The 11,598-nt window shown below is 52.1% G+C and overlaps 1 protein-coding gene across 1 annotated transcript; it reads left to right on the top strand.

Moving 5' to 3' along the window:
* Positions 1 to 596: 596 nt before the first annotated feature.
* Positions 597 to 1,472, top strand: LOC139057773 (uncharacterized). The gene is made up of 2 exons (XM_070536530.1): positions 597 to 810; positions 1,126 to 1,472. The coding sequence occupies exons 1-2, from the start codon at positions 597 to 599 to the stop codon at positions 1,470 to 1,472; spliced, it is 561 nt and encodes a 186-aa protein (XP_070392631.1).
* Positions 1,473 to 11,598: the final 10,126 nt, after the last annotated feature.

Genomic DNA, 11,598 nt, shown 5'->3' on the forward strand with positions numbered 1-11,598 from the left:
AGCCACCAATCATCTGCATTTACACTATTATAACGGTTTACACTATTATAACGATTAAATCTCTTAATTTTGCATATTACGCACTTTTATGCAGATATGAAGCGTTACACTTTTCACGTGACAGGGCTGGGGAGCTCGCGAAAGAATGCTTACGCATTGCAAGGGTGCTGCGGCGACTGTGGCTACGAGATGGCGCAAGAGTAGCACGCGTCATCAGGGAGGCTTCTCGGCTGCGGCTTCACCGCGTGGGTGATGCTCGTTGGCAAGTTTACTAGTTTATCGGGAGTGCAATGTGTAAGAACACGGTTTGTGGCCTTGGCAAGAAAAGAAGTCACTTTTTTAGCGAAGTCCCTGTGTAGTGGATCCGATTCCGCCGCCGCCGCCGTGAGCGTCTCCACAACGAGCGGATGTTTATGTTCGCGGCGCCGGCCTCCCCGGCGTGGAAGTCACGTACAATAAAGTTTCAGTTTCACCGCCGCTCGGCTGCTCGCCGGTCGCTCTCAAAGTTCGTTCTCTTCTCTCTGCGGGCGTCTGTCTATAGCGGACGCATTTCGCGCCCCTATAGCTTGGTGACCCAGACGTAGCAAGCTCACGCAATGGAAGACGACATGAACACTACAGTACTCAGCAACGACGCCCCGGCTCCTCAGCGCCAATCAACAGTGCCAGGCGACATCCCTGCCCCCAGCGCTGCCATGGACGCCATTTCCAATGCCCAGCTGCAGCTGCCGCCGTTTTGGCAGAAGAATCCAGCCGTGTGGTTCACGCAAGTAGAAGCCCTCTTCGATCTGCGGCGCATCACATCGCAACGTGTGATGTACCTGCATGTCGTCTCAGCACTTTCCTCCGAGGTAGCTGATGAGTTCGACGACGTCATGAGAGCCCCACATCCGGCTACGCCCTACGACCATTTCAAGGCCATAGTGCTCACACGCAAAACCGTGTCCGAGAGAAGCCGCTTGCAGCAACTCCTCAACGCGGAAGAACTCGGCGATCGCCGACCATCGCAGCTATTACATCGGATGCGACAGCTACTCGGTGACCGTACTCAAGACTCCGAGAGTCCACTATTGCGCGAGCTGTTTCTGCAACGCTTGCCTCAGACACATGTCGTGGTTTTGGCAGCTGCGGATGATATGCCTCTTGACAAACTGGCAGAGCTCGCGGACCGCGTGAACGACTACTCCGGCGCAAGCTCCGCGGTGTCCTCGACCACTGTCACATCAGACCTCGAGGCCCGGCAATCTCACCTCGAGGAGAAAATTGACAGGCTGATGGACACCATGGCAGCACTGCAGATGGACACGCCTCGCCGCTCTCCACTGGCTAGGGGTGGCTCACGTTCGCGTTCCCGTTCCCACCCAAGACACACTTCTGACAACTTCTACTGGTACCACGCCAGGTTCGGCGCCAGCGCTGCAAAATGTCGACAGCCTTGTCGCTGGCAGGGAAACATGGAAGCGAGTCACTAATGGCGGCGCGTGACTCAACCGCTACGGGAAGCCGCCTATTCTACATCACAGACAGGATCGCAGGCCATCGCTTTCTTGTGGACACTGCTGCAGAGGTAAGCGTCATTCCTGCCTCTCGCCAGGACCGACACCGTTGTCCGAGGACTGCGCCTTTGCAAGCTGTAAATACATCCTCAATCGCAACATATGGCCAACGCTCCCTCACCATTGACTTGGGCCTGCGTCGCATATTTCGGTGGATTTTCATCCTCGCCGACGTGCGCTTCGCCATACTAGGTGCGGACTTTCTCACCCATTTCGGTTTGAACGTGAATCTCCGCACCCGTCAACTTGTGGACTGTACGACCAGCCTCTCTGTGCAAGGTATCCTCGCACCGCTGTCCGCCTCTACGCAACCAGCTCCGCATTCGCCATCATCAGAATTTGCCTCTATCCTCAGTGAATTTCCTGAACTTATCAAACCTACCAATTTGGAACTTCCAGTGCGGCACACTGTGACGCACCACATCGTCACCATGGGTCCTCCAGCGTTCAGCAAGCCACGGCGTCTTGCTGGAGACCGCCTCGCCACAGCTCGCAGAGAATTTGATCACATGCTGCAGTTAGGCATAATCCGCCCATCGTCAAGCAGCTGGTCATCTGCGCTGCACATGGTGCCCAAGCGTGACCCCGGAGATTGGCGCCCTTGTGGAGACTATCGCGCATTGAATGCCCGCACCGCTCCCGACCGGTACCCGCTCCCGCACATTCATGACTTTGCTACCACTCTTGCTGGAACAACCATATTTAGCAAGATTGACCTAGTCAAAGCATATCATCAAATTCCTGTGGAACCAGCGGACATACCGAAGACTGCCATCACAACACCTTTTGGCCTATTCGAGTATGTCCGCATGCCATTCGGGTTACGGAACGCAGGCCAAACTTTCCAACGCTTCATCAATGAAGTCATACGTGGTCTGCACTTCGTCATCGCCTATTTTGATGATCTGCTGGTGGCAAGTTCTTCACCAGAGCAGCACGCTGACCATCTGCGGTTGCTGTTTTCGCGACTGCAGGAACATGGCTTAACTATCAACACAGTCAAATGTGTCTTTGGTGTTCACAACGTCGAATTTCTTGGACACCTTGTCACACCTGAAGGAATCAAGCCATTGGACAGAAAGGTTCAAGCTCTACGGAGTTTTCCACGTCCAACGTCGCTTCGCAAGCTCCGCGAATTTCTCGGGCTTCTGAACTTCCATCGACGGTTCCTGCCGAATATAGCGCGCATCATTCTACCTCTGACCGACATGCTGAAGGCTCCAAAGACACCATCTGCGATCTTGGAGTGGACAGCCGAAGCAGACGCCGCCTTCCAAGAAGCCAAGAATGCCCTGGCACAAGCCACCCTCCTAGTGCATCCCCTAACTGACGCGCCCATGCGGCTCATCACCGACGCCTCCTCCAGTGCCGTTGGTGCAGTTTTACAACAATTCCAGCAGAATCTGTGGTGTCCACTCGGTTTCTTTTCGCAGAAGATGAAGCCGGCAGAAACTCGATACAGCACTTTCGACCGCGAACTCCTCGCTGTCTACCTTGGCATTCGCCACTTTCGCCACCTTCTCGAAGGTACCGTGTTCCACGTACTGACGGATCATAAGCCACTGATATTCGCTTTCCGTGGAAACCACAGCACACACACGTCCCGGCAAATTCGGCACCTGCATTTTATTTCCGAATTCACGACCCACCTACGGTACATCGAAGGACCCGTTAATGCGGCTGCCGATGCCCTGTCACGTGTCAACGCGCTTTCCACTGCTGCTGTGGATTTCGACATCATCGCAGAAGCACAACACTCTGACAACGAGCTGCGTGACCTGCGTGCAAGGTCCACATCTCTCTCGTTTGCTGAGGTGCCACTGGCGTTCTCCTCCGGTACGATCGTCTGCGACATGTCAACAGGCTGTGCTCGTCCATTTGTACCTTCCTCGCACCGTCGTCAAGTTTTTGGCAAGCTACACGACTCGAGCCATCCTGGTGTTCGCGCCACTCAGCGCCTCATCACCTCCCGTTATGTGTGGCCCGGCATCAACGCAGATGTCCGCCGCTGGGCTCGAGAATGTCAACGCTGCCAACGTGCAAAAACGACCCGCCACACCAAGTCACCACTTCAACCCTTCCGTCCGCCCGACTCTCGCTTTGACCACGTTCACATCGACATTGTCGGTCCACTGCCTTCATCGCGTGGTAAACGATACATCCTCACCTGCGTTGACCGCTACACGCGCTGGCCTGAAGCGTTTCCCGTACACGATATTACGGCGCCAACCGTGGCGTCCGTTTTCGTAGCCGGTTGGACATCTCGTTTCGGCTGCCCCAGCGTGGTAACAACCGACCGCGGACGACAGTTTGAAAGTGAGCTCTTCGGAGCGTTAACAAGCATCCTCGGTATCCGCCACATCCACACAACTGCATACCATCCGTCAGCAAATGGAATGGTGGAAAGGCTTCACCGCCAGTTGAAAGCCGCCCTCATCGCCCGCGACGCTCGAACTTCATGGGTTGACGACCTGCCGCTAGTTCTACTAGGTATTCGGTCGGCCATAAAAGAGGACCTCGGGTGTACAGCTGCCGAAATGGTCTACGGGACGACACTACGTCTACCCGGCGAATTCTTCGCACCACCTGCAGTCCCCAACCTCTCGCCTCCTGCCTACGTTGAGCAACTTCGGTCGCTCTTTGAGCGCTTGCGACCTACATCACCTCCACAGCGCTCCACTTACGACGTTTTCGTAAGCAAAGACCTAGCTGCCTCAACTCACGTTTTCGTGCGCCGCGAAGGCATCCGACCCGGCCTCACTGCACCGTACGACGGCCCGTTCGAAGTGCTACAGCGCGGAGAAAAGACTTTTACTGTTTCTGTGAACGGCCGTGAAAACGTGATTTCAATCGACCGTGTGAAGCCCGCGTACGTGGCAAACTTGTGCGTTCCTCTTGCACTCCCCACTCGTTCCCCGGCCGATTCTCTCCCATCCGTACCCTGCCCCGTGAGCAGCACGTGTCCTGGGCATCAGCGCGACAGCAGCGACCTTTGTATCTACGGGGGGGGGGGGGGGGGGGGGGGGGAGCCCTGTAGTGGATCCGATTCCGCCGCTGCCGCCGTGAGCGTCTCCACAACGAGCGGATGTTTATGTTCGCGGCGCCGGCCTCCCCGGCGTGGAAGTCACGTACAATAAAGTTTCAGTTTCCCCGCCGCTCGGCTGCTCGCCGGTCGCTCTCAAAGTTCGTTCTCTTCTCTCTGCGGGCGTCTGTCTATAGCGGACGCATTTCGCGCCCCTATACCCTGGAATATAAAACGGATAAGGTTTGGTGACGAAATAAAAAGCGCCGGAATTCCAATAAAGACATCATTTGTCAGTGCGGCTACATCGAAATTTGTTCGTTCCTTTCAGTGTCTGTATCCCACAATGTCTGCTGCTACAATCCTCGAAGATTGAACCAAATAGATCAGGTAAAGGTCAACTGCAATGAAATTTCACTTCGGCTACATTGACTATAAATGCCTAGCGTATGCTCTCAAAGTTACCTTGGCTAAACCGCAGGGCTGGTAATTGCCTAATTTTGTTATGAGCAGGTATCGAATAGTGCCTAGGCAGACGACGCGTGCATCTGGTGGCAAAGTGATAGCGACGCGGATGCGGTTATAATTGTAGAACCATACGCAACCACAACCTCCTATATGAATACAAAAACCAAACCCCGATGCTCAGTCCCCAGCAGCTGCGAAACAACTGACCATTGCGGCGGTCAGACGTGTGACGCAGCAGAGGGTGCTAAGAATCTCTGGGTGCGGACAGGCCGCCAATGGAATCTGAACCTGGCAATGTTTAACGCTAGGACGTTATCTAGTGAGGCTAGTCTAGCAGTGCTATTAGAGGAATTAGCGGGCAGTAAATGGGATATAATAGGGCTCAGTGAGGCTGGGAGAAGAAATGAAGCATATACAGTGCTAAAAAGCCGGCACGTCCTGTGCTACCGGGGCTTGGCGGAGAGACTATAACTAGGAGTCGGATTCCTGATTAATAAGGATATAGCTCGTAACATGCAGAAATTCTGAAGCATTAACAAGAAGGTGGCAGGTCTTTTGAAACTTAATAACAGGTACAAATTGAAGGTCGTACAGGCCTACGCCCCTACATCAAGTCATGATAACCAAGAAGTCGAAAGCTTCTATGAAGACGTGGAATCGGCGATGAGTAAAGTCAAAACAAAATTCACTACACTAATGGGCGACTTCAATGACAGGGGAGGGAAGAAGCACGCTGGAGACAAGTCAGTGGGGGAATATGGCATAGGTTCTAGGAATAGCAGGGGAGAGTTATTAGTATTCGAGTTTGCAGAACGGAATAATATGCAGATAATGAATACCTTCTTCCGCAAACGGGATAGCCGAAAATAGACGTGGAGGAGCCCGAATTGCGAGACTAGAAATGAAATAGACTTCATTCTCTGCGCTAATCCTGGCACCATACCAGCACTCACGTATGGGGCAGAAACCTAGAGGCTTACGAAAAGGGTTCTACTTAAATTGAATACGACACAACGAGCTATGGAAAGAAGAATGATGGGTGTAACGTTAAGGGATAAGAAAAGAGCAGATTGGGTGAGAGAACAAACGCGAGGTAATGACATCTTAGTTGAAATCATGAAGAAGAAATGGGCTTGGGCAGGGCATGTATTGAGGAGGAAAGATAACCGATGATCATTAAGGGTTACGTACTGGATTCAAAGGGAAGGGAAGCGTAGCAGGCGGCGGCAGAAAGTGAGGTGGGCGGATGAGATTAATAAGTTTGCAGGGACAACACGTCCACAATTAGCACATGACCGGGGTGGTTGAAGTATGGGAGAGGCCTTTGCCCTGCAGTGGGCATAACCAGGCTGCTGCTGCTACTGATGATGATGATGATCATGATGATGGCGCAACTGCTGACCTCTCAGTTGTGCCACGTTGCGCCTAGGCAGCCAGGTGCATTGCTCACTCATAATTTGCGAGTTGACGCGCGTCACTCTCGGCCTGCGTTCTCCCTGTTGAGCTCATGATTGGAGTTGTTGCAAGAATGCCGATAAGTTGCGTGGCGGTCTGGTGCTCTAATACGTACTCGAGCACGAGAAACAGCTTTGCAGTACACGACGCTGAGTAGAGGAAGGCCGAACACATCTTTCCCCTCCCAGCTTTCAGAGCGAAAGCGTGCACCACGGCGCAGCAGGCAAGTGCGACGCGCACAAAGCATGTAAACTGCAGTTGACGAAGAAGCACATGATACATTAGAGCAGCACGGTCAATTACCTATAAGGATTTCCTTAGTAAATGCTTTCTATGGGTCACTATAAGTGTTATATGCCGCGATGGCGTACGAAGAGAAAAGGTATGGTTTAAAAGTAAAATTGTCGATATTCACGAAGGATAATTTCCGGTAGTGCATCATCTTGAAGACATTTCGAGCGTCTCCACATCGGACGCATCGAAGTAGACGAGCGAAATCTTTTATGACATAGTGCCAGAAACGAGCAGGAACCGCATGCTGCCTTTGTTACGAAGGAAAACGCGACGCGGCAGCCATGGCGTAGATGCGGCGGCTATAGTCCTACAGAAATGCAATGCCGTCAGCGCGAAATTGGCGAAATTTTATCACGGTGGCAGTCCAACCTGTCTGGCGGTGATTAACGCACACTCAGAACCGCGCCCCTCTAGCCCGGCAGTGCCAAGCCTCAGCTAGTGATCATCCTCTAATACAGATGGCGGCAGTCGTCTGATCGGTTTACTCGGTCGACGAGCTTGGAGCTTCCAGCGTGCCAGGCACCGGCTGGTGATGTCGGATACGTCATGCCGGATATGCTAAGATCGCTAAAACTTTAGCTGCGCTTTGAATGTGACCCGCAGCCGCGCGGCGATCAGTTGTTGTCCCAGCGATAGCGGACAAGTGCGCGTCGACCGAGCACTTGTTTGTTTGTCGAAGGCGCAAACGCAACACGCTCGCTCCAGTGAAACCGAACAGCGTGCAACTGCTCAGCCAATCTGGCGTGCGCTGCACCCTTTTCCAACTGCTTCGGCGGCCGCTAGGACATGTTTAGCGGATGTGGCGTCACTGCACCGCGTGTGCATCGCGTCCGCTTTAAGCCGGACTATATCTGCGTCTTCAGCTCGGTCACTCCAATGCTCTCTTCATTGAGCGAAGGCAGAACGCATCGGGGCCCTGCTGTCGAACGTCGACAACCAGACAAAGAAAAGCGGCGGCACTTCGGAGAATAGTTCGCATTGAAAGCCCATCGCTGGGGCGCAACGGCGTTGGTACAATGTACAAAGCAGCTAACGAAGTATACTAACTCTGTCGCTTGCAGACATGCGGAACGTCTTAGCTGATACACCGGAAGGGAGCACAAGCAAGGAAAGCAGACATCATGGGCGCCTGTTCTCCACATTCTGCACTTCCACCGGATATTTGCGAGCTCAATGCGACGCATTGAGTTGTATTTGAAACGTAAGGTTTTGCACAGAGCGTACTGCATTTCTAAATAACTGAAATTGGGCTTCACGAATATTTTGAATTGTGTATCGTGCTAACACGTCCAATGTGGTCGTAGTGATCACTGTAATATAATGATTATATTAACAATAATAATATCAGCGGTAACATGGCCCTCTACATAACTGGCAAGGCTAAAAAGAAAGCATAGGCGCCGTACGTTAGAGCGTCTGCTGGCCAACCTCCTTGAGCAGGAATTCGCAGGGTGCAGAAGATACACACAGACACACACACGGCAAGAACTGGACAGTCGACGGGTGCGCAATGCGCAGGAGCGCCACTTCAGTCCGGCCGCAAAGGGGAGCCAAATGGCCGGGGGAGCGGGGAGAACGCTCTTTATGCCAGATATAAGCATGCAGCTTCCGTGTCGGGCCGTACAAGCGTGATGGAGCTCAGGCAGTGCTGACCGCTTTTTCAGAGGGACTGAAGAAGAAAGGTGACTGCTGTCCAGAGAGTCATCAAGCATCCTGCAGAATAGACAGACTAGTGCAATTTTGCGCTGGTATTGCAAGGTGTCCCACTTGAGGGCGCTGAAGCGGTCCTCGTAGGCTGGCATGAGGTTACGACGACAGAAAAGACGGCAGCAGAGGGTTCGTGTTGCACGGTGCTGAACAAGCTCCAGCTGGACAGCAAGGTGAGTTTTGTACGAGTACAATACTGATGAACAGTACTCAAGCTGTGGCAGGATGACAGAAGTCTATACTGCTCTGAAAACTTCAGGACCACAGTGATGGGAGACAGGGGACACAAACCCCACATTGGGAGGAGCGTTAGATACGGTGCTGGTGACATAAGCGCAAAAGTCGGGAGAAGGGCTGAATGTTAATTACACCCAGAATGGGAACCACCCGAACACTCTTCACAGGGGTGCTTCCGAGGAAGTACGTTGGGCATGCAGGAGTTTTGTTGTGGCTTATACGCATGATAGCACTTTTTGCCGTGCTATGACAAAGTTTGTTATTCCAGGCCCACTCGTTCACCTTTTTTCATTTATTTCAAGCGCATATACTGTATACCAGCGTAATCTTGCAATGGAGGTGTGAACTTGTTAATCAAACACATTCTGCCAAGATTCATTACGAGCTTGGTTTTGAGTTCTCTTTCCTCACTACAGTTTATAGCATCGCAGTGAGAAACATTATAGTGGAAGGTGAAGAGATTTGAGCCGTTTAAGCACACTGACTACAAAGCATTGATGACCTATTCTCCTCTTCGCCGCAATGAACTCACACCATCTGCTCTTTCCATAAACAAAAAAAAACAGAAGAAAAGCCAATTAGAGTTTCATCCACTCTGTTCGTGCTGTTTCTCAAGCAAGCATCGAAGCAGTCCTGGTATGCGGCGCTTCATGCATCGGTCTTGCATGATGCAGGTCCTGCTATGCATTGCACAGGGTGCACATATTGCAAACAGATGATTTCTTTTTGCAGTGATCCAGTATAAGGACACGCTGATTCATACATGGCAGCGCTGTGTTATGTTTCCTTCAGTGCGTCAGCGTTCTTGAGCGCTGCTCGAGCGATTGATCCCCAACTAGCCCATAAGACGCATGCACTTGAAAGAAGTGAGTGCTGGAATACTGTGAGCTTGTTCTGAACTGAATTCCCATGCATAATAGAAGAGCGCTCTGTGAACCGAAACGTACTGCTTGACTGATGATGTTTGTACTTCTCAGTGTTCGACTACTTGTGTCTATCGCTTTTGAAAATTATATTTACACTGGAAGCAGCGCAGAACTCGCCCGTTAAGCTTCAGTCAGCTAAGGCCACGCGAAAGACGCCGCGGTTCACTACCCGAAGATCCGTACAGTTCAATCGCTGCAGCGCCAAACGGAACACAGTATTCATTTCCTTATACAAAGTTTCTCAGCTGGGCTCGTAGACTTGCCAGTTACGAACTCGATGGTCGTACTAGACCTATGCGGGATTTAAACAACATTGGCGGTACGCGAGTGCTTATTGTTCAGACTTGGGCGCTCAGAAGCATGTTTTCATTCGCTTCGAGCATGGGAACATATACATACACCATGCACAGGCGTTGCGGCAATCGTGATTCGGTTGCATGTTTCCCGAGAGGATAGCATTGAGACCGGCTGAACCAACTGGGCAGATTGGATTTGTCGTCGTCTTTCGAACTCGGCTCAGATCCACGTCGCACTGCGACAACCAACGGTCGTCGGTCGTATCGTTGTCGGTCTAGCATCACAACATTGTCTTCCAGGAACACTGTCGCGCGCATCGTGCGTTTAAACAATTGGACGATCCTTGGTGTCGGCGTCTTCGCATGGGCGTCTATCATAAGCATAGCAGCCGGAATCCTCGCGGCCTCTGATTGACGCACGCTGGCGACGCGTCGCCGATCTTCTAGCACCGGTAGTCGGCAAAATCTCTGCGTGCCGCCGCGCGTCACGTTGTTCGCGACCGAAAGTTTTGACACATCGGCGCGTGGCTAAGCGTGTGGACGCATGCCAGTGGTTGGGCCTTTACTCGTAGCCGATCGCTGTCACTTGCAGGAGCAGAGATCTCAGTTCCACACGCTGGTACCGCGAACTTACCTGAGCAGCTGACGCCGCGGACGAGCGTAGCCCTCCCGACCTCACAACATCCTGCCCCCCTCCTTGGAAGCGCAGGTGAGATTGCCCATGCGTCGGCGGATGCCTTAGCCGCCGCAACTCAGCGCATGCGCAGGCCGCTCTACCTCCGCTCCTCCGCCAATTTCCTGCTCGCGTTCTCTTCTTTCGTTATCCGCTGCGCTTTGCTTTCGCTTTCATCTTTATCCGTACTTGTTCACTCAGCTACGCCAAGGTACCACGCCGAGGTACGCCGATGTTCGACGCAGGAACGGGCATCTTAGAGCTGCGCTCCTAAATGTCATGCTGGGTTGCAAAACTCGCTTGTTTATACGTGCCCGATGCGTAGTGCCACAATAGGGCCTCTGTTACAGAGAGACTACAAAGGAATGGGAGGTTAGGCTGCATTACTCAATCATGCTTTTACAGTAGAAAAAATGGCCACCTTTTACTTTGAGACGAGGTGCGAAAAACCAGGAAAGCTATTGGACTGGATGTCTGGGGCAGACTGTACACTGAAGTTCCTGCACCACGTGTCCATGAATTCATGCATTTCGTAACAGTGTACTTCAGTATTGGTATCAATTTATCGGTAAAGAATATGTACCCTTTATGCTAAGGGAGAAGGGAATAAAACTGCGAGATAGCAGAAGCGTTCTAAACTGGAAAATTTGAGGAATTCATATACCAACCATCAATAGCCTTCACAGATCAGAAGTGGCTGTGAAGTGGCTGTGAAGCACGGTTTGTTGAATGTCTACGCATAGAAAATATCGTTTTGTGACGCATAGTACGTTTTAGCTCATCCAGTCTTCACACCAGAGGTATCATGACAGTGGTGCCTTGTCCAACTATTTATTCGTAGCAGCTTTCAGAATTAGGCAGTAGTGATTCTGCGCATGTGTTGTGTGCTTTCTTCCTTGTCCCAGTTTTCTCTTCGCGCAGTAATACATGGTCAAGTGGCCTGGGCCTGACCTTTGCGGGAACA

The sequence above is a fragment of the Dermacentor albipictus genome, chromosome 3 (genome assembly GCF_038994185.2).
Source record: "Dermacentor albipictus isolate Rhodes 1998 colony chromosome 3, USDA_Dalb.pri_finalv2, whole genome shotgun sequence".
Taxonomy (NCBI): Eukaryota; Metazoa; Arthropoda; class Arachnida; order Ixodida; family Ixodidae; genus Dermacentor; species Dermacentor albipictus.